The sequence below is a fragment of the Tiliqua scincoides genome, chromosome 10 (genome assembly GCF_035046505.1).
Source record: "Tiliqua scincoides isolate rTilSci1 chromosome 10, rTilSci1.hap2, whole genome shotgun sequence".
NCBI lineage: Eukaryota > Metazoa > Chordata > Lepidosauria > Squamata > Scincidae > Tiliqua > Tiliqua scincoides.
The window spans coordinates 24,694,822-24,722,539 of record NC_089830.1 but is presented as its reverse complement, the minus strand read 5'-3'; the positions used below and the strand labels follow the sequence as shown (position 1 = coordinate 24,722,539).

Sequence of the window (27,718 nt, the reverse complement as noted above, 5' to 3'; positions counted from 1 at the left end):
ATTTTTTTCAAGCTGGCCCACTTCGCTGGGTTGTTGTGAGGGTTAAAAAAATATGGGATTATCTCTTGCATGTACCACCCTGAGCTCCTGTTTTGAAGAGGGGTGGGGTGGGGTTGGTGGATGAATGGGCAGAAGGATCTTAAAGCTTGAATGGATCTATTCTGGCATCAGCTTAGACCCAACTTTCTCAGATGCATGAAGCTTACCTGAAAACCGATGACAACACTTCACGCGCCTGTTGTAGTGGGCTCTGCCCACGAAAGTGATGCTACAGTGAATGTGTTAGTCTGTAGGATGCCACAAGATTCTTTGCTATTGTTACCAAGGAGAGTTACCAGAAAATTGGGGCTGTTCCTGAGAAATAGGAATATATTCCTCCAGAGAACCAATTAATTGCTTAATAACTTCTGCTTATTATACATAGTAAGCTGTGCTAATAGCCAGGACTGAGTAAGGCAGAAAATCTATTGCACCTGTGTGCTTCACCTGCTGTCTGTGGAACAGTAGTGTCACCATGTGGTGAGAAGACAGAATGCATAGTGACACATGAATAACCAAGAATCTTGGGGCACCTTAAAGGTAGAGGGAACGCTTATCAAATTTGCAAATGACACAAAACTGGGGGGATAGTTAACACCTTAGAACAGCCATTTTCAACCACAGTGCCGTGGTGTACTGGTGTGCCGCGAATAGTCTGTAGGTGTGCCGTGGGATTTTTGTGGAGGGTCATTTATTTGTAGGCCATTGGGGGATATGAGCCCCCCCCCCACTGGTAGCATGGTGTGCCTTGTCAATTGTCAAAAAAACTGATGGTGTGCCTTGACAATTTTGGTATCTTGTCAGTGTGCCATGAGACAAAAAAGGTTGAAAATCACCGCCCTAGAAGACTGAATCAGAACTCAATCATTGGGCCCAGGATCATTGGGCCCATTGGGAACAGGATGAGTTCAAATAGAATTGGTCAGTCGTACATGTAGGAACAAAAAAATCAGAGGCATAAGTACCGAATGAGGAAAACCTGGTCTGGCAGCAGCATGTGTGAGAAGGATCTAGGTGCTGTTGTGGACCAAAAGCTGAGTATGAGCCAGCAGTGTGATGCAGCTGCAAAAAATGTTAATGCAATCCTGGGCTAGGTTAACAAAAACATGGGGTCTGGATAAGAAAGTGTTCCTGTCTCTTCTGCGCAAGTCAGGCCTCATTTGGAATTGAGGGCTCTTCCTCAAAGGAGGTTTTCGAGCAGAGGCTAGATTGTCACCTGCTAGGGATATTGAAGCTGTGGCCAGCAGTGAGCAGGGGGTTGGACTAGATGGGACTAGATGATCTCCAAGGTACCTTCCAACTCTTAACCTTATATGATTCTATAGCAGGGGTGCCCAAACCCCGGCCCTGGGGCCACTTGCGGCCCTCAAGGCCTCTCAATGCAGCCCTCAGGGAGCCCTCAGTCTCTAATGATCCTCTGGCCCTCTGGAGATTTGTTGGAGCCCACACTGGTCCGATGCAACTACTCTCAGTGTGAGGGCGACTGTTTGACCTCTTGCGTGAGCTGTGGGATGAGGGCTCCCTCCACTGCTTGCTGTTTCATGTCTGTGATGCAGCAGCGGCAGCAAAAGAAAGGCCAGCCTTACTTTGTACAAAGCCTTTTTATAGACCTTGAGCTATTGCAAGACCTTCATTCATTCATATAAGTTCATCTTTAATATATTCATTTATGTAAATTTATTCAAATTTTAAATGCAAATTAATTCTCCCCACCCCACCCCCACCCCAACACAATGTCAGAGAGCTGATGTGGCCCTCCTGCCAAAAACGTTGGACACCCCTGTTCTATAGATATAGAGAGAAAAAAACTGAAACCAAGAACAACAGATGACACTGAGTTTCAGGAAATGTAAATAACCATCCTTGTGACCAGTATTCAAGATAAGCACACTGATAATTAACAATAATAGTCATATAAATAAATAACCCATTCAGGAAATAAGTCCCTGGGGTTAGATCACCTTCCCTGCTGCCCCATTCCATTCCTGGTAGGGTTCTGAGGCCTCTAAGCTGAATGCAAAGAAGAAATGTAACAGGTGTGGCTTCCTCTTTCATTCCCCCTCCCCCAACATCCGCACCCCCACCCAAAGATCTGGGAGGAATGCTGCCCTTGGTGAATTACTGCCTCTTCCATAGGTGTTAAATGCTTTGAGTGGGGAGCAGGACAGTGTTCTTATGTAGGCATGGTTGCATAGCCCCACTGGTGTTTGAAAGACGGAATCTGCTGTGCGCAGACAAGTCGCAGATCTCTAGAACTGAAAGTCAGCTAGAAATGGTGGCAGTTCAGGTTTGTGGCTTCTCACAGCCAAGAAGCCCACTAGATAATCCTGAACCAGTTGATCTCTCTCTCTCTCTCTCTCTCTCTCTCTCGCAACTTAATCTACTTCCAGTGGCATAATTAAGGGGGTATATATTGTTCCGGGTGATGCACTACTACTGGCTAAAATTGTGAAAAATCTTGATATTTTTTGAAAAATACCATCATGTTATATATCACTTGATTGGTAATTTAATGCAGAATGCAATGAAAGAAACTACAACTTAACATATATTTATTTGGGTGAGAAGACCATGGCTGTGCCAAAGAATTAGAATCCATGATTTTAAAAAAAAGTCCAATGTTTTGTTCTGTTTTTTTCAGAACTTCATCAGGGAAAATGTGCCTAGACACATTAAGAACATAAGAACACAAGAACAGGCCCACTGGATCAGGCCATAGGCCCATCTAGTCCAGCTTCCTGTATCTCACAGTGGCCCACCAAATGCCCCAGGGAGCACACCAGATAACAAGAGACCTCATCCTGGTGCCCTCCATTGCTAGACAGCAAGCCAGAAACAGCAGTTAAAAAACCAGTATGCTTAGAGTTCCATTTTACTGTGTTCTTAAAGCAAACTCAGCCTAATCACAGTATCCCATCTCAGTTAGAAACCTCTTCCTTATAAAGCTCTTCAATGTCTGTTCCTTTTAGAACGGGAAGCCAGGTATTGCTAATATGTAGAGCCTCTTTTCTGTTGATGTTATGGGGATGTTTAACTATTTCCATTGTAAAACCTTGAGAAATAAAATCTCTTCCTGGAAAGAACCTGTGTGGCTTTGAAATTTATCTGATGACCAGTTTCTGCTGTGTGCTGTGCTATTGCTGATTGATCCAGGTCCATTAAACGGCAGTGCCTCTCATGTCCGGCAAGTCTGGTTTTTATAGAACGTTTGGTGGTGCTCATGTAGACGTGATTACACTCACAGGGTATCCTATACACGCCAGGCGTATCTAGCTGTTGTCTCCTGTCCTTAGGATTTTGAAGAAGTTACTGGACCTTGATAGTTGGCATGGAGATTGTTTTGAAATTTGCTTTACGGAGAATATGACTAAAAACCAGACTTGCAGAACACTCAGTTGTGTGAGTGTCATGAAGTTGGCCACTGTTTGTTTTGTTTTTGTTGGTTACTGAATTGTTGGGTGACCTGTACTGTTATATATTTAAATCAATCAATAAATAGCATAGAAACTCGCCTATAAGGTGAGAAATTTCTGCCAATAAATCAAGTTTTGATTGTCGTCTTGTCTTATTTGTTACTGTTAATATTGTTAATAAATACTGTTAATAATAATAATTTGCAAGGTCACTCAGGTCAGGGCTATCTGGGAGAAGTCCAGAGGAGAACAATAGAACAATGCAGAGATAATGATTAGGCAATCAGTCTCCAAGCTGTAGCCAAAGTTAACCTTTTCACTCCTCCTGAGAGTGAAATAAGCCAGGTCTCAAGGCTTCCATAAATCAAGCAAGCCATGTTCTCTTTAACGGGACCACACCTGACCCTTCTGTATCCTTGTTCCATTTTGCAAATGTTTGGCAGAGGTCTGTTGTTTTTTTTAAACACCACGATGTAATCCTTATTTCCATTTGAAATGAAGTCCAATTCAATGCACCTTTACTTAAGAACAGGGGTGCCCAAACCCCGGCCCTGGGGCCACTTGTGGCCCTCAAGGGCTCCCAATGCGGCCCTCAGGGAGCCCCCAGTCCCCAATGAGCCTCTGGCCCTCTGAAGATTTGTTGGAGCCCACACTGGCCCCACGCAACTGCTTTCAGTGTGAGGGTGACTATTTGACCTCTTGCGTGAACTGTGGGATGAGGGCTCCCTCCACTGCTTGCTGTTTCACGTCTGTAATGTAACAGTGGCAGTGAAGGAAAGGCTGGCCTTGCTTTGTGCCAGGCCTTTTATAGGCCTTGAGCTATTGCAAGACCTTCATTCATTCATATAAGTTCATCTTTAATATATTCATTTATGTAAACTGGTGTAAATTTATTCAAATTTTAAATGTAAATTAATTCTTTTTTTCACTGGTCCCCAACACAGTGTCAGAAAGATGATATGGCCCTCCTGCCAAAAACTTTGGACACCCCTGCTTAAGAATAACACCCATGGAAAGCAGTGGGGTCTACTTCTGAGTAAATCAGGTTGCAATTATGTGTAGTTGACTTGCTCGTGCTCATGCCTTGTTGCTTTGCTGTGAATTGAATTGCATGCACACTCCCAGTTATGTGTTGCATGTTATAAGTAGAGCCTCTGGCTTAACACACCAGGCACCTTAAAGAAGGATTTGATTAATGATTCTACCAGTATGTTGTTTAGAGTCCACTTACTGTGACAGTGTTTACAAAATGGTTGCAAAGACCAGAATTTAAAAAGCTAATGAATAAAAATGCATCTTATGATCTTTTACTATATATTTTAATAAATTAGAGACTGTACAGTCTATACAGACTGGCCCACCTCACCCCAGTCTGTTCTAATGGCTGCCTGCTGGTGTTCTTTTGCATCTTTTAGATTGTGAGCCCTTTTGGGGCAGGGAGCCATTAGTTATTTGATTTTTCTCTGTAAACCGCTTTGTGAACTTTTAGTTGAAAAGCGGTATATAAATACTGTTGTTAATAATAATAATAATAATAATAATAATAATAATAATAATAATAATAATAATAATAATAATAATAATAATAATAATACTGGTAGGTTATTTTTCAGGATCTGGCCTTGGGTAAAATCAGACAAAACCATAGTCAGACACCCTCTAAGTTTAACCCCCAACTTATTCATGTTGGCATCCTTCAGTCTCGGACGACTATGGTATCGCTCTCTGAATGGTTGTTCTGGAACAGAGTGTCCTCTCCAGTGTGCGAAGCCTGGGTAAAGTAGGTATGGAGGATAGGCTGTTACCCATGCAGCAAATCCTCCCTCTCCACGTCGCTGAAATGGTCCAATGGAAAGGCAGAGGCCAATACAGTTGGTTCCAGTGGCGTCGCAGGAGTTGCCAGAACGTGACTGTGTTCAGCCATGAACTGCCTCAGGGACTCCGGCTCTGGATTTTGCCTTGAGGTTGACTCCTGAAGCCTTTTCCATAACTGGATGTAGCCACAAGGCAGTGGAGGTTTGGGATCAGAGTTTTCCTTCTCTCAGATGAGCTGCCTTCCCAGGCTGATGAGTCCCATCTACCCGGTGGCTGTTTAGTCGCCTCTTATGACAAGTACAGCCAAACTGAGGGCCTATTCTTATCCCCCAGCCCCCAGGGGTGATAAGTGACCCCAACTTATTCAAGGGTCATAGAAAATTCCATGATTTTTGCCTTAAAACCTGCCCCCGATTTATCTGCAAGAGCAACTTATGCTTGAGTTTTGTGAGTGAGAGAGTAAATAGATAAATAAATAAATTTAAGGGGGTACAGCAGCCCTAGAGATGCCACTGCATTTAGGCTGTGCATCTGATATTGTAATCTATTCTCTATGGGCTGGTATGGGTGGGGATCCATCACAGGGGTGATGTGGCTCTTCCAAAGTGTGGTGCAAACCCTAGTGATGCCTCTGCTCTCTCTCCCTCTCTTTCAAGTTAACCTACCTCACAAGGCTGTTGTGACGCTAAAGGCAGGGACATGTGCCACTCCGAACTCCTTGAACTAAGGGTAGAATGAAAATGCAGTAAATGAGGAGGGGAGCTTCAAAAAGGGATGCAGTTTTTCAAAACCTGAGTCTATAAATACGGTTGCCAGGGGCAACCAGAAATTTGATGCTGTTGGTCAGCTTTGCCTCCGATATATTCAACTGTTGTGATGGCGGTGGGGGTGGCTTTATTTATTTCTTTTTAAATATAAAGTTACTAGCAAGGCCAAGAGTGCCTCTGGCCAGTGTCTTGTGCTGGGCTGTAGTGTCAGTGTCATAGGTTAATCGAAAGAAGTTTGGTCAAGAATCAGTCACAGTGAGGCTTAGGGCACAATCCTAACCAGGTCTACTCAGAAGTAAGTCCTATTTTGTTTAATGGGGTTTACTCTCAGGAAAATGTGGTTAGGATTGCAGCCTTACTTGCATCAAAGTAAGCATGCCACCCATCTGTACCTCACCCTTTGAATCCTGGTACAGGCTAATTTTTTTCTTCTAATCTCCCTTGGGTTGAATTTGAACTGGGCTATTGCTTTCTGGTTTTTACCCCCCTGAGTCAGCTTGAAGAATGGTCCATTGTAATCAACACAATAGCCTGCCCATCCCACCTTCAATGGAAAAATACCACCCAGGCTGGGGAGGCCCAAGTGGTCACCAAATTGGCTCCTGGTGTGTTTCGTTCACAGGGGCAGTCCAGGTTGGATGATCACCAAAAATCCACACCAGTGAGGGCTCACCTGCCATGTTGATCCCCAAATTGTGGAAAGCCGAGACATGAAAATGGTAAATTAAGAAGGTGTATGAGTTTGGGGCAGTGATTTTTAACTGGTGCGCCACGTGCGCTTTGAACAGTCTGTAGATGTGCCAAAGAAATTTGGAGCACAGCATCAGAAAATTGCTGAAAAATCTCTTTCTGTGGCTCTGTTTTTAGGGCAACTGTCTATAGCAGGTGTGTCAAACATAAGGCCCGGGGGCCGGATATGGTCCCCCGGGAGCTTTTAATCCAGCCCTCAGGCTCTCAGCTGCTGAGGTGTTACAGCTGAAATGGTTGCTGTTGTTGGCAGCCTTCAGCCTCGAAAGACTATGATATCGCGCTCTGAACGGTGGTTCTGGAACAGCGTCTAGTGTGGCTGAAAAGGCCAATCCGGGAGTAACAATCCCTTCCACACTGGGAGCAAGTGCAGTCTGTCCCTGGTCTGTCTCCCTGGCTATGGGCCTTCCTTCTTTGCCTCTTTGCCTCAGTCTGTTGGCCAAGTGTCTCTTCAAACTGGGAAAGGCCATGCTGCACAGCCTGCCTCCAAGCGGGCCGCTCAGAGGCCAGAGTTTGGCTTTCCCAAATCTTGAAATATGATCAACATTTGTGTACTTTCTCTTCTGTCATTTGCAGTTAATGAGTTTCTATATGAGAACAGGGTCTGATTTTTGGCCATTAGCTGCTTAATGATGTCACTTTCTGCTTAATGACATCACTTCCAACCCTCAGCTGGAGCCCTGAATGCTAACTTTGGCCCTCTGTAGGAAACGGGTTTGACACCCCTGGTCTATAGGAACAAATTGTCTGTCCCACTTCCTCCGCTGGCAGAGCCAGAATTTGTTACTGCAGGCAGTTGCCCTAAAAACAGAGCCACAGAAACAGGAAGAGTTTCCCAGAAACTGGAAGTGACAACACAAGAGGCAAAGACCACAGAGGTCAATGTGCCACGAGAAGAAAAAAGTTGAAAATCACTGGTTTGAAACTGAGAACAAATGGTTGAAAACTGTATGATTAAGGACCAAATCCTATCCAACACCAACCCTGGTGTAGCCATTCCAATGGGGTGTGCACTGCATCCTATGGTGGGAGGGTAGTTCCGGAGGCCTCCACAAGGTAAGGGAACTTTTGTTCCCTCTCCAAAGGGCTGCATTGCAGCTGCACTGGGGCAGGAAAGATGGATAGGATTGGGCCCTAAGGCTGCAATCCTATGCAAATTTACCTGGGAGGATGTCCCCTGCAGCACATTTTAGAGAGAAATTATTCACTTTTTCTCAGGACCTTAGTCCTTTTTACAACTTCTCACCGTTTGAGAACTGGTGTCATGATCCACATCATTACACCACATGATGGGGGGGGGGGGTTTCCTGGTTCTGCTTCACCTCTCTTACAACCTCACTTAGGTGGGCATAGACAAGCCATTATTTTTCATAGCTCAGTTTTCCCCATCTGTAATATGGGGGACAACTATTCTGGCCTACTTCACAGGCCATAGCAAGGATGACTCTCATATAATGGATGGGCTTTCTGAGTGCTGGAAGAGCACAATCTTGGTGCTAAGTATTAAATTGCTCCAGCTGGACAAAAGGAAACAGAAGAACATAAGAAGAGTCCGGCTGGATCAGGCCAAAGGCCCATCTGGTCCAGCTTCCTGTATCTCATAGATGCCTCAGGGCTCAATCCGATCCAACTTTCCAGGACCAGTGCAGCCGCAATGCAGCCTCAAGGTAAGGAAACAAATAGTCCCATACCTTGAGGAGGCCTCCACCAAAGGATGCAGCTCACATCCCACTGGTGCAGCTACACCGGCACTGGAAAATTTGATAGGATTGGCCCCTCACAGCAAGCACACAAGACAACAAGATACCTGCATCCAGGTGCCCTCCCTTGCAGCTGGCATTCTGGGGTAGCATCTAATAATTCTCAAATCTCCAGCTGCACATGATGTTTGTTGGATAAAATATATTCTTGGCCTCATCTTACCTACAGGACAATGATCTGCTCCCCCCCCCCCCCCATGTCTTTTAGAAGTCAAGTGAGAAGCTGTCAATACAGAACTCCCAGTTATTTGTGCAGTTGTAAGACAGTTGCCACTAGGGGGTGTGTGAGGCATACAAACTTAGAGGAGTCTTAGCAGCAACAGAGGACTACACAGGGAAGGGGAAGCGTGGATCTAACCATGGAGCAGAATGAGGCAGCAGAGTGCTAGGTGACAGAATGAATCCTACCACTTCAAAAGGAGGAGAGGGGAATTTTGCAACTTTCCTGCAAGTAGAAAACTAGTCTTTCAGGGAAAAAGGGCACGACCTCTCCATACTGTGCTAGTTTTCTCCTTTCAGGCAGGTGTCTGTGATTGTACACACACACACATTTTAACTTTAGGGACACTTTTACAACTCCCAGACTCTACCACCTCATTCTTATAATCAGTGTACAGCCCGGAAAAAATGCAATTCAGGCTGGACCTGAGAGCTTCCCGATATCCTTTAGCACCTAGAAGAACTGGATCCTGCTATGTGAACCTGAATTTTTTTTTTTAAAGGCACAGGGTACTCTTGTGAAAGAAATCCCAGGCTGTTAGTGCCTCTAGAGATCTGGGGCCTTGAGGCCCTGAAAGTCCCCCTTGCTAAGGTTTCTGAGAAACCTCACCCAAGGTCAACACAACCTATGGAACGGGAAGGGAGTCATTCATTTGGGACAGGTCAGACAAGGAAATCATGTGGTCTAGATTTTCTGGGTAGATTTGCACTGCCGTGCCCCATCCCCCTCAGTCCAGAAGAGCCAAAAGATTGCACAACCTCAGGGCCCAGCCAAGGAGAAAAGGTTAGCGCTGGGTGTCATGTCTGGGAACTAGGAAGCAACTAGTTCCTCAAAGCAGATGTGCAGCTGGAGATTTCTTTGGAGAGTGCTTCATTTCTAAGAAAAAATGCTGGGAACAAGGCAGGGGAGCAGATTCATAGGAATCTAGATTCTGTGTCTGCAGCACTTTGTACATTTTCCAAAGAATCAGGGTGACCAGATACAATGGAGGACAGGGTGCCTATACCTTTAACCACTATGTAGAAGAGGGAATTTGAGCAGGTACAGCTCAATAGGAAGGGTTTAAATAGCTGCACCTGTCAAATTTCCTTCCTCTAGTGGTTAAAGGTATAGGCACTCTGTCCTCCATTGTATCTGGTCACCCTGCAAAGAATTGGCTGAAGAGTAAAGGGTTTGTAATCTAAACCATACCCCCCCCCCCAAATGCCACTAATGCAGTATACCAGGGGTCTCAAAACTTTTTGGTCACATTTTGGCATCAAATATCTGACATGGTGTTGAGGGCTGGGGAAAAAATTTAAATATAAAATTTAAATAAATAAATTTGAGATGGAACTTAGATGAGTGAATAAATGAATGAACGGGCTCCTACATTCAACCTGTCCAGCCCTCAGAACACCCTCCAAATGCATCCAGAGCGCAGCTCTGGTCGTGTTCTGTCAAGTGGGCCAGAGGCTTTCAGGGGACAAGACCCGTGAGCCGGATAGAGGCCCACCACTGGCAGCATCTGGGACCCAGCCAGGGTTTGGATACCCCTGCAGTATACTATAGCCACACTCCAGGTCAGAGTGTGCTCCACTATGGCATAGTGACCCTCCCCCCCCACGCCATGTAACCCTATGCAGGTATTTTACCCAGGAGTAAACCCCATTGAACTCAGTGAGATTTGACTACATCTACCTAGGATCGGGCTGCTGTAGAGGAACAGCATCTCCCACACATCAAGACTATCTCATATCAGGGGAGGGGTGGGGTGGGGAGAAATCCCCCCCCCCGCACACCAACATGGCGATCAGATAAACTGGACATGGGAAACGAGATGCTGAGGTGCTGGTGCTCTCCCCCCCGCCAGACCGACAGACAGGAAGGCAGAGGCGCGGAGCTGGAGAGGGGCGTTGGCAACCTGGGTGCGCTTTCCACCTGCCCAGAAGTGCGCATCTTTCCAACCTGTCCTTTGGTGGTGGGGGGAGGAAAGTCCAGGAGGGGGCGTGCCGGCAGAACCCAGAGAGTGGAGGAGAGGAAGGGGGGGGTGTCACCCAGGGGGCGTGGCCACCTTTTCTCCCCCTCCCCCAGGGGCGGTGCCAATTGCGCACCGGGCGGTTGCAGCAGGAGCTCCCAGCCAGCCAGCCAGGAGCGCGCCAGCTGGGCGAGAGGCAGCAGCGGGAGCCGGGCTTGCTTGCGGGGGACTGGCTGACTGACTGGACGGAGACCGGGGAGCCACCTCCAGGGACCAGCGGGGCAGCCGGAGCCGGATCAGCTGCCCAGACCCTCCACCGCCCCATGGGCGCGCCTGGCAGTCCGTGCGCTCCCCTCCTCCTCCTGACCCTGCTCGGGTGCCTGCTGTCCGGTAAGCCGGGGCCAGATCCGCCGCTTGCTGGGGGGAGGGGATCCAGATTCCTGTGGCCCCCCCACATCAGCCTCTTCTCCCCCCTGCCCCCAAGCCTGGCGCCCCCCAGATCCCCCCAAGCCTGCCCAGGTCTCCTTGACGCACTCCAGCCTCCCCCAACTGGAGACTCTCTGGCTGCTGCTGGGTGGGGGTCGCGTCCTTCCAGGTCTCCCCCTCCCTGCAGCCCAGTGGGGCTGCCCCACATCTCGGCTATGCCCCCCCAGCTTGATCTCTCTTCCCCCCTCCCAGCCTATCTTCCTAGGCGCCGATCTCCCCACCAGGGCTCCCCCTCCTCTCTCCTGGTGGCTTCTCCGAAGCTCTCACGCCTTGACCCCCCCCCCCGCCCCAAAGACTGGATAAAGTTTCTTTCTCCTCCCACCTCCCAAGATGGCGAGGCCAGCAGGGAACTTGTTTCTCTGGCTGGATTGGGGGGGGGGGGATGACAACACCTCGCACTCTCACCTGGGGGCGGGGCAGCAGGGGTGGGCAATAGTGATCAGAGCCCCTCCTTTCCCCATCTTCTTACCCCCCCCGCAGGAATCTGGAATTTCGGGGGGGGGGAGCTGGGCTCTACCCATTCCCTACCCCCCACCTCCCCACTTATTCCAGAGTCTCCCAAGCAGGGGGGGGATGACCTCATTCAGCCCCCTGGGACTTGCCTCTCCAGTTGTGCTGCATGGAGGTCTGGGGTCTGCTTCCTTTGCAGGTGGGGGGTGTTGCAGTTGGGCTTGAGCTGGTGGGAGCCTTTCCCAATGAGGATGGTCTGCTTAGGCTCCCTCCAACCCCAAATGGCCTTCTTGCGTGCCAGTGTCCCGTTACCTGTCCGTTTTCCAGCTCCAGGAATGAATAGCTGGTAGGCTCTTCCCAGGCATCTGTTATCTGTTGTGTGTCCTCCCTCTTTCTGGGGTACCGTTTATGTCCAACACACCTCTGCACCTGTTGCTTGTTGTTGTTGTACCCTGCTGAGACGCCTGGAAGGACTCGCTGTGCGCTTCTGCTGTGCCCGCTTGTGATGAAAGCTGGCTGTCCTTGGTGTGGCATCTCTCGCCAGCACGCAAGCAGTTGCTAGGGAAGGGGCCCTGCCCACCTTCCTTGCCTGGTCCTTCTCCTAAGCATCTTCATGGCAGCTTGTGTCTTTCGAAGCCAGGTCGTGCCCATGTGCCATCTTCTTAACTCCAGCAGTGGCCGGTGGGATGCTGCCCCAAAGTTCATCAGGTGGTGGTTTCCATCCCCAGCAATGGCGAGTGGGAGGCATTTTTCATTAGAAAGCAGAGTTTCTATTCCTGGTTGTTGCAGCCCCTTGGTAGACCAGGGTTTTTCCAAGCTTTCTTCCTTTGGGGAACTTCTCTGCACCGGCTGGTTAGCCACGGAAAGTCCTGTGCATTGAAGAGGTATATCTGAGCCATGTTCTAGAAGGCCATGCGGGACACACCTCTATTGCGCACTCCTTGTAACCCCCTCAAATACACCCAGAGTTCACCCCCCCATGGTGGTGTCTTGCTGGGAATTATGGGTAGTGAAAGGAGACCTATTGTTTGGGAAAGTTTCCCGGCGTTACTCATCATCGTTCCACAGGCCACGGTGGCGAGAAGTCTGCATCGCTCTGTCGGAGTTGTTGGTGAATGGAGAGAGGTTGGCCTAACCCAAGGGCTCCGCTTGGTTCCATTGGTTCAGTGGGCCTCAGTTGGAGCTGCTGCTTAGCAACAGACGGCAGAGGAAAACTTGCCTCTGTCGGGAGCTGGGCCATTTCCTGCGGCTCAGCCCCACTCGCTGGCTTCCGGGGTCCTTGGAAGACGGGACTGTCTAGAAGGCAGCTTCCAAGCAAAGAGGGATGCTCAAGAAAGGCCCGGAAATTCTGACCTAACCGTGTGGAAACCGTTGTCTCAAAAATCAGAGCTTGCCGTCTTGATCCATTAGGCAAAAAGTTGAGTCTGGACCCACCAAAGGCATTGGTGTTATTTCTGTTCCTGGTTCTGGATATAGATCTGACTCTTATCATGAGGTTCTTTTGTGAGCTACTTTTGAGACCCTCTTTGGTATACATTAAAAAAAATTCAAATTTCCCGGGTGCCTGGGCAACCTGTAGCCAAAGATATTTCTGCCCCAGTTCAGTGGCTGACCTATCATGAGATGTCTTGGTACATACTCTTCTCAGAGGATTGGTTTTCAGGCTATCTTGGACAGGATAGTGACTTTGAGATGTGCATTGGACAAGCAGAAGGGGTTTGTGTGAGCGTGGCTGCTTTTCACCTACTTCTCTTGCATTTTGGCTCCTGCTTGTGCTTAGGTGCCTAGTATCTGTTTCTCCCCCTAAGCCTTGTGGTTTCTCTTGCCCTGTTCCTATGCTACCTGTATATGTTTGTGGTAGAGACTGCCTCAGGGTAGATCCGTTTTAAATTTTGAGGCAATTTTGAATCTCCAAGGAAAAAACCACACTTGTTTAAGTTGCCTTTCCAGTTTAGTACACGCACACTGTCAACCAGCATTCCTCCTAGTTGGTTGCTACCACACTGAAAACATATCTATGTGCATCTCAGTAGAGTCTTTATACAGGAGTGTGATCCAACATGCCTAGTCATGCTGTTCATATGTGCCTTTGTGCACTCTAGGATATGCTCTCTGATCTGTGCACACAAGGACACCAAGCCGGATCATTTCCTTGAAGATGAAGTGCTTGGAACTTTCTTTAAGCAAGAACTGGTCATTAACTGAGTGGACTTCGTGACATGAAAAAGAAATGTCTGTGCTGTTTTGGTTGACAAGTTAAACATTCCTTATTTGCACAATAGAAGATGCAGTGGGCTAAATGATGTGTTGATGTAAGGCCACACCTGGAGTATTGTGTCCAGTTCTGGTTGCCGCATCTCAAAAAAGACATAGTGGAAATGGAAAAGGTGCAAAAGAGAGCGACTAAGATGATTACAGGGCTGGGGCACCTTCCTTATGAGGAAAGACTATGGCGTTTGGGCCTCTTCAGTCTAGAAAAAAGACGCCTGAGGAGGGACATGATTGAGACATACAAAATTATGCAGGGGATGGACAGAGTGGATAGGGAGATGCTCTTTACACTCTCACATAACACCAGAACCAGGGGACGTCCACTAAAATTGAGTGTTGGGAGAGTTAGACAAGACAAGAGAAAATATTTCTTTACTCAGCGTGTGGTTGGTCTGTGGAACTCTTTGCCACAGGATGTGGTGATGGCGACTGGCCTGGATGCCTTTAAAAGGGGATTGGACAAGTTTCTGGAGGAAAAATCCATTACGGGGTACAAGCCATGATGTGTATGCGCAACCTTCTGATTTTAGAAATGGGTTATGTCAGAATGCCAGATGCAAGGGAGGGCACCAGAATGAGGTCTCTTGTTATCTGGTGTGCTTCTTGGGGCATTTGGTGGGCCACTGTGAGATACAGGAAGCTGGACTAGATGGGCCTATGGCCTGATCCAGTGGGGCTGTTCTTATGTTTTTATGTTTTTTTAGCATGGAAAAATGGACTCATAACTGGTTTTTTTTGCACATTAAGTTAAATCTCAGTCCTAAGAGTCAAACTGAAGATGTTATATATTTCAGTGGCATTTCTATGTCTTTTTTTAAGGGGATGCTCAATATATCTGAGAAATTTCATGTACTAAGTGCTGTAATGTGGATTTTTTCTTCTCCACCTAAAGTTACTGGTCTGAGCTTTTGGGTTGGTGGTGATAGAGCAGTTTGTGCTGAAAGAAACCACTTCCTTTTGTTGGATACGGGCATGTTGCCTTCTATGTAGACCATCCCTGCCACAAACTGGGGCATCTCATGTGAATGCTGCTGTGTGGCTTTTGGGGGCTTTGGTGGAGCAGAGGCCCAGGCCTCCAAGAGCAACGGGTTCTCTTCTAAAGAAAAAATACCTTGGCTGTGGGTTAAGACTTCCACATTGGCCTTTGACAACTGCATTTTGCAGGACATCCCGTGTTGTCAGTACACACCTTTCCTTTGCTGGCAAGGTAGTCGGGAGATAACTGTGCTTCCCTTCCGAAGGAAAAGGAGTCTTCCCGGAGAACGCTGTGTAACCTCTTCGCTGTTGCAAGCCAAATCTCTCATGTGTTGGAAGGATTGTGGAGGATTCCCAGTTCTGGAGAGTGCCCTCTTGTTCCACACATTGAGGTCTGTGGAAAAGGAACTGTTCTTTAGCAAAGGAAAGGTTGGTGTTGAGTGTCAGGGTTCCAGCTGATGCTGGCAAACAACCTTTGCTTCACCTGGCCGGCGCTTGTGAAAAACATTTACCTCTGGCCACACCCTCTTGTAGCACAGTCTCATAGAACTAGGAAGTGGCATGATTCCCGTTCGTCTGCCAGGAAGCTCTGTGCCAAACTGTGACGGCATCTATAGAGACTGGCTCTTTCCTGTACTTCTGTGCCCTGGTCCGTGTTGGTTCTGTCTCTCAAAAGCATAGATGTGCAGCACATGGACCCATGACCCCTGAACCAGATCGGTTATCCCGGGGAATTGGCCACCTGAATCTGCTTTGGTTTCTTCTGATTTCCTGACCTGCTGGTGGGATCAAGCAGATATAAGCTATTTTCCCTTTCACCAATTCCTGATTAGTGTAAGAATCTGCAAGATATTGAGTTGAGCAGAGCTGTGTGCTGCCCTGTCTGATGGAAAGTGTTTTGTGTTACTTGAAAATTTGTGTGCACCTGTATAATCTGCAGAGGGAAATTGTCATAATGGACAATGAGCTTGGAAGGTTTGGGTTTGGTTGTGACCTAACCTTTCATCTCTCTCCTGCCTGACTTAACCCTTTTTTTAACTCATTTCTGTCCAGCCCACAGGTGTACCCTCTTATGTATATGCAACGTTGGGGAGAAATGGCTTAAAAAGGGGGCAAGACTAACTTGGCTGGTAGGTAAGGGACAAGTTTCTGAAGCCGCTGAATCCATTTCATCATAGTTGATTCTACTACATGTTTATTTGGGAAGGCTGCCTAGGGCTGGGGGTTCGGGGTTTTACGGACTGAGTAGCCAGAAGAGGTAGATCCAAGGTGCACGGTTAGTAGGTGATGTGGCTAGGAGCCATAGACCAGTTGGCCCATTACATTCTCCCTGCATGGCAGTTGGCAAAAATGTGAGCTGCTTCTGCAGGAAAAAGTGTTTCTTTCCAAACTCTGTTGCTGTTGTGTCTTTTCTTGCAAAAATGTTAGTTCTTATATAGGAGAAAATATTGGACGTGGAACAGGTCTGGGGCTGAGATGGCTATGGCTTAAACTGGAAGATTCAAGTCGAGCACTGATACCGAGCACTGATATTGTCCCAGGTGGAGACTCAGCTAGGCCCAAGGCCTGGGAACCATTTGAAGCCCCAATGGGGTCACACAGGGGGCTGCAAGCAGAGGCCTCCCCTGCAGGTGTGGAATGCAGGCTCCCCTGCAGGCTCTCACACTCAGGACTTCCTGGTTGTCAGATCTCTGTGAAATCTGATGCTGCAAACCAGGAATCTGAAATATTTCTAAGGTTGTGGTATGAGTGGCCCTCTGACTTTAATTACTGCAGCATGCTTCCAGCACGCTGCCAGAAAAGGATGTAAGTCCAGGAGAGAAGAACTGGTTTTTTATGTGTGGGAGAGCACAGGAGCCTTTTCCTATGCTCTGTAACGTGTGGGGCGTGCGCGCGCATCCTGTTGCAAAACAAACATGATAATGATTTTGGTGGGGGGGAATTGGACATGCTCTCACTTGCAGCAACTCTGTTTACCCAAAAGTATATCCCACTATGTTTAATGAGGTTTACTCCAAAGTAAGGTTGCAGTGGATTGCAGCCTTTAAAAAAAAAATGCTTATTGCAGCAGAAATGCACTCTGCATGTTCTCAGAAGCCCTTTGCCATCAAGGACTTTTTCCAATGAGAATTTGCTTCCTTAAGGGATCTTTCATGCTTAGAGATATTCTGGTGCTGGAAGTTTTGACAATAAAAGGTGGCAGCTCTGGGACAGCAGGGAGGGAAGGAGGTCTTAGGAATTCCTGTAACTCATCCCTAGAACTATGAGTCTTCCTCATCTCCCAAGAGCAATAAGAGAAACCTGCTAGAACGGTAAAAACGAACAAGTTTATTCCAGCACAGGCAGCTAGCTGCTTTTGTAGGTGGGGACACCTGCAATACTTACCGTGTGTGTACACACTGCTGTGCTTTCAAGCTTTACAAATGTGCAAGGATTGTGTGCAGGTGTAAATCATGCTCACGGCACCTGGAGAGGCCCTGCTTTAGTTACTTTCTTTATAAAGTGCTTGATATTGTTCCTTCTCGCTCTTGGGAACGGGTGTGTGTTGAGAGAGGTGCTGTTGGAGAAGGCATTCCAACTCGAGGTGTAGAATTGTGTTCTGAACATACACACCATGTGTCGGTCCCTGTATTTCAGTGTTTGGAGGAAGATGCCATTTTGCAGCGTATGTACTGTACATGCAAAGTTAACCAAAGGCGTTGTGAAGCCACTTCCATGGTTTCCCCAATTTTTTGCCCTCTGTAGTTGGGACCAAGCAGACCAGATGAATGCCTGATTTTGGGGGGCAATGTGTTTGGGTTCCTTCCATGAGTCAAGAAAGGTGAAGCTCCTTTCCTCTTGGCTTAAGAGGCATGCAAGTCTATAAAGATTCTTCATTTCTGTTTATTATTTTTTGCTTTGTAGCTACTGTAGATACCTATTAGTGACTGTAAAGTTCTTCAGTAACAATTACTAGTAGGTTATTTTTCAGGATCTGGCCTCAGGTAAAATCAGACAAAACTATAGTCAGACACCCCTCTAAGTTTAACCCCCACCCCCCAACTTATCTGAGGATCACAGAACATTCCATTATTTTGGCTCTAAACCTGCCCTCTACTTATCTGTGAGGATAAGTATTTGTAGGGAGTATCTATGGTGAATCATCTGTGCTTTGTGCAATCTGTTTGCAAACAAAATGAACTATATACAGTGGTTCTCAAACTTTTTAGCACTGGGACCTACCTAGCTTTACAAGATTTTAGAAAAAGCGATCTAGAAAGAAATAGGTATTTTTATTTAGTTACGAATATTTATTTATTTGCAAAAACCCAACCTTCACTTGCTCTCACTACCTGTCATTGACCGACTTGGGGGGAGGGGACCCCACCAGAAGAAAGATGCTCAAACATTTATCTCCCTATATTTACACAAGTTTGCAAACTGCAAGAGCTCAGCTCCTTGCAAGGCAGTTAGCAGTTATCTGATTTTTGAATAGCCTCAGGGTTTAAGGCAATTAGTTGTCTGATCTTTCCATCACCCAAGTTTTCATGGGAAGCTTTGCAGGACTCACCAGAAATTGGGTCCTGACCCACCTAGTGGGTCCAGATCTACAGTTTGAGAAACACTGGACTATACAGTACTACACCAAAATAAGTTGTGGCTTCTGCGTATGTGAGGGGACTCCCTAGGTAGGCAGAAATGCTTTTGTGAAAGAAAAGAAAAAGCCCCATGTAGCCCGATCTGGACTTTTAGCAGCATATGAAGGGCCAATAATATTGCACCCATAATCCTTCTCTTAAAGGCATCTCATCTCGTCTCCCTGCACCGCAACTTATAAATACTCTCAGCTATGATTGATGAATTAACTTTAACCCCAAAAATAATTTTTTTTAAGTGGGGTGTAACTGTGTGTAGAGGCTATTTTTAGCTCCCTCCTGGCAAATATGCCATTTATGGAGCTTGCCAGGAGACCCTCCCACACCCCAAATCTGTCTGAATTATAATTTCTTTTCTTCTCTCCCAGTATATTTTCCTCCCTCCTCCCTCTTCTGCCCAAGAGGACTCATCATTAGCATGAGAAAAGCAGTCTGCTAGCCATGCCCAAGAGAAGCCAGTTGAAAGCTAGGACAAGATTAACTCTCTCCTGCCCCTACTGGGTTGTGGTTTACCGGCCATGGGCAAATCCCTCAAGACTGCCTTAGGGTTTTTTTTTAAGAACCTAAAAGCAGGGTGGTGGGGGATGGGAGTGGTCTCTTCTTCCCCAGTGTCTCTTTACCCTCTTGCCTGTATATGTTGTGTGTATGTGGGTGGCTGTTTTTATTTTTTTTTAATTAAAGGATCTATGTTGAGTCACCCCTCCCTCTGTACATTGCTATATCCAGGCAAGATCTCTTGCATCTCTGCATCCAGTCTGGCTGTGCAGGGAGGTGGCTGGCGTGTGTTGGGTGTTTTTGTCTTGAGTGTGTGTTTATGTGCATGAAAGGTAATGATGGAACGTTTGTCTTTGGTCTCCTTGTTGCAAGCATCAGATGTGTGTCTGCCTCTTAAAAAAAAAAAGTGACTTGCCTCCTCTCCGAGATGTATAAGTCTGATCTGTGGTGCTGAGATTTCCCCAGCCAGGAAGTTGCTAGATGAGTGGTTTTCCTGGGTACTATCTCCCCGGGGGTTCCCTGGTGAGGAGATGAGTAACAGCAGATGAGCTTCTGTCTGGGGCTGAATCTGCCCACTGCTTGTGATGTTCCCCAGATAGTGCAGCCATTTGGGTGTGTCTGTTCGCTATATGCACTGATCAGTGTTCTTAGATATAAGGCAAATTGACACTAATAATTCAACAGACGCACTGCTGGTAATGGACACTGCCTTTTTCGTTTGTATTGACAGGTGGCAAAGATGGCATCTGGTGACTGTCCATCTCTCACTCGCATGACCCCCCAGGTGTGGGAAGTGTGGGATTGTTGCCCTGGGAAGTGATGCTCTTTACACAAGATGGTACCCCTTTGTGTTAATTCAGATCAGACTGCCATCGCCTCTGCTTCTGCCATAGCCTGTGCAGGTCCAAATTCCCCTTTCCATGCACATACCTGCGCATTTAAAGGGGGCGCATGCTTCCACCATATGGTTCATATGCTCATTTCATGGGTCCACCTGCTAGGCTTAATTTCTGCAAAGAGGTTCTGGAGCTCACAGTGCCTTGGAAGTTGGCACTCTGCCCTGCCCCCCCCATTGTGCGTGTTGCAGAATAGCAGACTCAGGCGCTTGGCACATGCTCAGAGGTATGCAATTTATTTGCCTAGCCAGGGAACACGACAGAAATCTCGGAACACATTCTCTGGCTCGGATAAGACTGTACCACCTTGTGCTACACCCAGCCCTGCCTTTTTGTCAGACCCGGAGCAGGACTCTTGACAAACCAGTTGTCAGTTTTTGTCCTGGGAGCCAGGCTGGCTGCTGTGTCTATCTTCCCATTGCTATGGCAACCAAGAATCTCTCCTAGGCCTCTTCTTTCTCTCCCCCACTTCCCTCCAAATAGGCGAGTTCGCTCCCCCCCCCCCCAGCACTTGTGCAGGGGACTTGGCCACCTCCCGGGATCTCTGGCCAAGGTTTTTGTAGAGGGAAGTTAAGCCCAGGTGTGTGTGGATGGGGGCAGCTATGTGAACCTGGACTATGCCCTGAGTTCGATAGCCCTTTAGGATCGGAACCACCATTTGCTGTAGGAATCCATCACAACCTGCATGTGTTTGGTGTAATGTCGGAATTGGAAGGTGAGTGGGTGGAAGACTTGTGTGCATCAACCACCTTGTTTGCCATACAGATGGGGTTAGGGCCAGTGTACAAAGCCCTACTTCCCTTTGCTAGAATATTTGGGGAGGGGGTGTGAGGTTGAGTTCTAGATTGGAATCCTTCCCCGCCGTCACACTCCTAGCATCGGATTTTCTCTGCACAGTTTAATGTGAAGCATGTCTGAGTCAGCAATTTTTTGCCCCTTCCCTTTTTTTAAAAAAATGGTACAGTCCAGGCCTGGCTCTACCATCTTTCCTGTGCTCATGTGGCAGGGCATGCCTTGCTGCCTCGGACAAGTATAACTGGCGATCACTTAACATAAGAACAGCCCCACTGGATCAGGCCATAGGCCCATCTAGTCCAGCTTCCTGTATCTCATAGCGGCCCACCAAATGCCCCAGGGAACACACCAGACAACAAGAGACCTCATCCTGGTGCCCTCCCTTGCATCTGGCATTCTGACATAACCCATTTCTAAAATCAGGAGGTTGCACATACACATCATGGCTTGTACCCCGTAATGGATTTTTCCTCCAGAAACTTGTCCAATCCCCTTTTAAAGGCATCCAGGCCAGACGCCATCACCACATCTTGTGGCAAGGAGTTCCACAGACCAACCACATGCTGAGTAAGGAAATATTTTCTTTTGTCCTAACTCTCCCTACACTCAATTTTAGTGGATGTCCCCTGGTTCTGGTATTATGTGAGAGTGTAAAGAGCATCTCCCTATCCACTCTGTCCATCCCCTGCATAATTTTGTATGTCTCAATCATGTCCCCCCTCAAGCGTCTCTTTTCTAGGCTGAAGAGGCCCAAACGTAGCCTTTCCTCATAAGGAAGGTGCCCCAGCCCCGTAATCATCTTAGTCGCTCTCTTTTGTACCTTTTCCGTTTCCACTATGCCTTTTTTGAGATGTGGTGACCAGAACTTCAACCCGCCCTTCCCCAGCCAGGGGCTGGGCTCATTCGGAGCTCGCTTGGGGCTGAGCAGAGGCTGTCCAAGCAATAGGTGTGGGAACTGACTCTGTCCTACCCTGAGTGGCACATTTCTTGCCAGTTCAGTCTGTGGCACAGGTGCAAATGACCAGTGCTGGGTCTGGGGGAGGGGAGTGGTTTCAGTGCCATGCTGTGCCCGCCCATCCTCTCCTCTGCTCCAGCTGAAACCAGTCCTGGGGCATCTCCCACTCTCTCGTTCTGTTCAAACAGCCTTTAATTAAACATGTGCTATTCCTGCTCCAGGGTCTCTTCCCCCCCTTCCCCTTCACCCCTGCCTCTCAGCCCTGATTTGCTGTTCCATAAACCAGGCTTAATCCAGCTCAGGCCACCGCTTTGTCTCCTTCCAGGCAGATAACATTCCGCAGCCAGTGGTTTTGTGTCTGCCGGCCCCCTCCCCTCTCTCGCCCTTCCCGAGATGCAAACTTGGGATGGACGGAGAGCAAAGGCTCAAGTGATGGAGGCTGACATGGAGCAGGCAGGGGCCTAGGAGTTGGCGGCGGGGGTGTGTGTGTGAGGAAGCGGCGGGTGGGCTTGAGGGGCTCTGCATTCCAAAGTCTGCGTGTGTCCATGGAAAATGGTCAGCCCTCTTTTAGGAAGCTGTTGAGACCTGGAAACGGAGCAAGGGGTTTCCTGGCCCAAAGCGCTGCTGGCTTCCCCAGTAACATAGCGGCTGGATCAGGTTCCTCTGAGAATTTGGGTCAGGAGGTGGGGGATTTGACCTCCCCTCCTTCCCCACTGAGTTGTGGTCTTGATTTGGGAATGGGGCCGATCCAGCTGCTTATCACCAAAAAAAGGAAAATGACCCCAGTAGCATAGCCGGGGGGGGCATGTGAAGTACTGCAGGTGCTGTGATGTTCAGTGTAAGTCGCCCCTCCCACTGTCGGAACCATTGCTGCCTCAAATGACACCAAGGGTGAGTGAGAGGAGCTGCTTACGCAGTCTGTTGCAGCGCCTGCAGTACCTCACGCCCCCCTCTGACTACGCTACTGGGCCAAGTGTCTTTCGAGCCCCTCGGTATGCTCTCAGTATGATTGTAGCAAAGAGTCAGGAGTGCCTGAAGAGTGTCAAGGGGGCTAAAGGAGCTCTGTGTGGTCACCGGCCTGGGGGGGGGAAAGGCATTCGAAAAAGAAGGCAGGGATGGTGGATTCTACTGTGGTGGGGCAGCTGGGAGATACTGGCTCAGCCCAAGCAAATCCTTGTTCTGTAGGCTAGTTCTGGGTTCTTCTAGTGCTTACTGCATGTGAGCTTTCCCACATTTCCAAAAGGAGTGGGGGGGTGGGGGTTTCTGGGAGACAAAAGGATGGAGAAGTTGCTGGCTGCCTGATTGGCCAGCTGAGAAGACGAGCTATGAAGCACTGTCTCTGCCTGTCGAGATCTCCCTGTGGAGGCTTGGTGTTGCCTTGGGCCCCCGTCGGCAGTAGGAGGAGAGCTGCCTCTGTGGACGTGGCTGAGCTGCGTCTCTCTCCTGTGCCCCCCCCGACACTGTGTTGAGCTGATGGTTCAGTTGGAGGCTTTGGGTGGGTCCCAAGTTGGTGGAACGGAACCCCCATGGGTACAGAGGAGGACATCTGTATTCGCTCCCTATCTTCTAAACTAGCTCTCCTCTAATGATGGTTTGGGAATACGCCTATGCTTGTTAAAGAGTTTGGGCTGTGTTTGGAGGGATGGGGCAGGACTGAGCAACAGGCCTTCTGTCCCTCTTGCTGTGCCTCTGAATTCAAGGTGCATAGATGTGGACGAAGTTGCCCAGAAGTAATGAGGAAGCACATTCCACATACTCAACGGTACTTTTCATCTCGTTGGTGCAACAAAAAGTCTGGTCACAGTGGAAGGGGTTATGGTAAATAGGTCCCAGGTCAGTGGCATAACTAAGGGGGGGTGGGGGGTACATTATCCTGGGTGCCACACCTTGAGGGGAGTGTCTCGGAGGCCTCTGAATGGCACTCTGGTTTTCGGCAAAAATGGGAAGCACCTTTTGGAGGCCTCTAAGAGGAGGTACCCAAGCCTTTGGTAAGAGGCCTCAGAAGGAACCCCATGCCCCTAGGCCTCAGAAAGCTCCTGGAGATCTTGGAGGTCTCTGATGTATAGGGGTGTTAAAAATGTTTGTGCTTTCGAGTGTCAGGTGCCTTAGTTATGCCTAAGCCTTGGCTAGTTGAGAACAGAGGTGGCTGTTCTGCCCCCCCCCCCAAGCTATAGTGTGGGTGTGGATATTCTTTACCTCTCTGGTCCTGTGGCCAGAAATCACCTGAGATGATGGGGGAGACAGACGAGGATTGAGCACAGAATACACCTTTGTGTATCTCAACAGCGCGTAATTGTGTGTGTTTCAGGTTGCAGCATTCAGGTTTTCTTAGTGCAGGATTTTGTTAGGTAATGACAACAAAAGGCTGGAGCGAACTGTGACTTGAACATAACTAGCTTTTAGTGGGGCAGGGTGTCTTGGGAATGAAGTACTTTGGGAGTTCTGATGCTACTTCTTTTGCTTCATCGTGAGTGAAGGGTTGTGTTTGTCCTCGCTCATAATAAGCATAAGGACTAGGATCATGTTACTTTTTTATTCTTTTGAAGCAAAACTAAGATTATTTCAGAAAATTGTGCGCTGCACAAGATGCCAGACCTGGCAGCATTTAGACTTTTATGTGCCAGCCACAGGAGAGAGCATTGTATGACAGGTGAGACGGTGAGCACACCCCTTGATATAAGGACGGATGAGGTCCTGGTGGTCTGTGCAGTTCACACATTGTTAAGACACTTTCATGGCATTGAAGCAGTATTAATTTGTGTATGACGTGTATTTTTTTGTGGATCTCAGCAGGCAAAACTAGGGGGCTCTAACTCAGTAGGTAGAGCCCCTGCTCTACCTAAGGTTCCGGGGTAGGGCAGAGAAAAATGCCCATCTAAAACCCAAAGACAGACCGCGCTGCAGGTCCGTCTCGACAATCCAGAACAGGGTTGCCCAAACCCCGGCCCTGGGGCTACTTGCGGCCCTCAAGGCCTTTCAATGCGGCCCTCAGGGAGCCCCTGGTCTCCAATGAGCCTCTGGCCCTCCGGAGATTTGTTGAAGCCCACACTGGCCCAATGCAACTGCTCTCAGCGTGAGGGCGACTGTCTGACCTCTTGCATGAGCTGTGGGATGAGGGCTCCCTCCACTACTTGTTGTTTCACATCTGTGATGTAGTAGCGGCAGCAAAGGAAAGATCAGCCTTGCTTTGTGCAAAGCCTTTTATAGGCCTTGAGCTATTGCAAGACCTTCATTCATTCATATAAGTTCATCTTTAATATATTCATTTATGTAAACTGGTGTAAATTTATTCAAATTTTAAATGTAAATTAATTTTTTTGACATAGTGTCAGAGAGCTGATGTGGCCCTCCTGCCAAAAACTTTGGACACCCCTGATCCAGAGCTTAACAGACCCATAGCTAGAGGAGTTTGAAACAGTGAGATTTATTTTACTCAGAAGTAAGCCCATTGTGTTCACTAAGACTTAGGCTGTCATCCTGTCTTACTCAACCGAAACAAACACTTCTAGCCCTAGTTTGACTTGGCAAAAGGCCACTTTCTGCTTTCCTAGAACTGTTTCTGATGAATGCAGCGGGATGATATTTGCCAAACGCATCTTCTTTTGAATGCTTTGTTGCGCAATTAACTTTTTTTTTTTACTTTGCGACTTCTCATGGCTTATTGAATGTACACAATCCTTCCTTGTGTTGAGGCACCGGAAGTGTTCTGGTATGTATTGTTTGTGGGTGTGCCTTATACCAGTGTGGGGGTCTGGACCGAGGATTATTCCCAACCTGTAAGTGCCAGGGACTGATTCTGGGACTTTCTGCCTGCGGTGCTCTTCCTCTGAGTTGTGCGCTGCTCCCCATGGGTCCACTGGTTTTGCCCATCTGTACTCTAGCTGATCAATTGTACGTAGTCGATTGGATATGTGTTTCTGGAAGGACAGCTACCCAAGGATCTTGAGGAACTGCACTTGGCTTCTGTGGCTCTCCTGTAGAACTACAAAATGACTGACCCATCCTCTTTCAGATCTTGTGAAAAATCTTGTTTCTGGCTTGCTGTTAAGTCTTCCAGGCTGAGGTGCTGGCTTTCATGGTGCGGGGAGGCTGAGAGAGGGGAAAAACAACAGCATAAGGTACACACACATAAAATGGTGAACTCTGCAAGAAATTAATAGTGTTTTCTGACCACCGCTGGTCTTGCTGATTCTTTTTGCCCATGCCTCTTATTTTACTTAGAGAGCATTCACCTTGGTGGTTCTTCTGCTTGATTTGTCTGCTGAGTTCAGCCTCCATGCAGGGTTTTGTCATGGGGGGGGGCGTTCCTTGCGCTCAGGCTCCGAAATACCTTCCCCCCAGCGGTGTGCTCCATTTCAACTGCTGCTGAACATCAAACAACACTTAAGACTTTCCTCTGCCCTCTGCTTGCAGCTCTGGGGTTTCACCCCTACATCTCATGTCATTGAAAGCGCCCTACAAGTAGACCACAGCTGCGATACAAGGACATCTGCAAGAGGGATCTGCAGGCCTTAGGAGTGGACCTCAACAAGTGGGAAACCCTGGCCTCTGAGCGGCCCGCTTGGAGGCAGGCTGTGCAGCATGGCCTTTCCCAGTTTGAAGAGACACTTGGCCAACAGTCTGAGGCAAAGAGGCAAAGAAGGAAGGCCCATAGCCAGGGAGACAGACCAGGGACAGACTGCACTTGCTCCCAGTGTGGAAGGGATTGTCACTCCCGAATCAGCCTTTTCAGCCACACTAGACGCTGTTCCAGAACCACTATCCAGAGCGCGATACCAGAGTCTTTCGAGACTGAAGGTTGCCAACAGATGCATACATGTGCAGTCCACACTCTCCCCTCCCCCTTTCTTTTTTAACTGTAACTGTCATGATGGGTAGGGTGACCTAGTTAACTCTCCTGGATAATTTGCATGTGTATTAAGATATGTTAAAATCCATTCCCCCCAGGGGTGCTTGGTCTGTGGTTAAGCCCTATTGATTGCCTCTTGATGCCCATATATCCTTAGCCCCATCATCTCACCTGATTTCTCCCATAAGGGAAAGGCCCACTGAGCCATGTCCCTGGATGAAATGACCTTGCCAGCCTATGAGCTTCTGGGAGCCTTTGGTATCAAACTAGGGTGTAAATGTTCCTCTTGCTGTGTGTATGATTATGAACTGTGGTCTGTAGTGCCAGGCTTTCCTGGGAAGCGGATTTGTGGAAGGCTAAAGGTTTCTTACTGTACTATACTGCAGCGAGTCATGGACTCTCCGCTCACAACAGGAGAGGAAACTGAACGCTTTCCACATGCGCTGCCTCCGGCGCATTCTCGGCATCACCTGGCAGGACAAAGTTCCTAACAACACAGTCCTGGAACGTGCTGGAATCCCTAGCATGTATGCACTGCTGAAACAGAGACGCCTGCGTTGGCTCGGTCATGTCGTGAGAATGGATGATGGCCGGATCCCAAAGGATCTCCTCTATGGAGAACTCGTGCAAGGAAAGCGCCCTACAGGTAGACCACAGCTGCGGTACAAGGACATCTGCAAGAGGGATCTGAAGGCCTTAGGAGTGGGACCTCAACAGGTGGGAAACCCTGGCCTCTGAGCGGCCCGCTTGGAGGCAGGCTGTGCAGCATGGCCTTTCCCAGTTTGAAGAGACACGTGGCCAACAGTCTGAGGCTAAGAGGCAAAGAAGGAAGGCCCATAGCCAGGGAGACAGACCAGGGACAGACTGCACTTGCTCCCGGTGTGGAAGGGATTGTCACTCCCGGATTAGCCTTTTCAGCCACACTAGACGCTGTGCCAGAACCACCTTTCAGAGCGCGATACCAGAGTCTTTCTCGAGACTGAAGGTTGCCAACAGATGCATACATGTGCAGTCCACACTCTCCCCCCCCCCTTTCTTTTTTAACTGTAACTGTCATGATGGGTAGGGTGACCTAGTTAACTCTCCTGGATAATTTGCATGTGTATTAAGATATGTAAAAATCCATTCCCTCCAGGGATGCTTGGTCTGTGGTTAAGCCCTATTGATTGTCTCTTGACTGCCCATATATTCTT

The 27,718-nt window shown here is 48.2% G+C and overlaps 1 protein-coding gene and 1 non-coding gene across 4 annotated transcripts in view; both read left to right on the top strand.

The window, feature by feature from the left end:
- The first annotated feature begins 10,875 nt into the window (after positions 1–10,875).
- Positions 10,876–27,718, top strand: part of NECTIN2 (nectin cell adhesion molecule 2) — a 63,450-nt gene continuing 46,607 nt past the window's right edge. For all 3 annotated transcript variants that reach the window (XM_066639053.1, XM_066639054.1, XM_066639052.1), the window contains exon 1: positions 10,876–11,108. In XM_066639053.1, the coding sequence (XP_066495150.1) occupies positions 11,042–11,108 (67 nt within the window). In that variant the 5' untranslated portion in view covers positions 10,876–11,041. The remainder of the gene's footprint in view (positions 11,109–27,718) is intronic.
- On the top strand, positions 24,313–24,454 carry LOC136661865 (U6atac minor spliceosomal RNA). The gene has a single exon (XR_010794964.1). It is a non-coding gene; the product is annotated as a U6atac minor spliceosomal RNA (small nuclear RNA).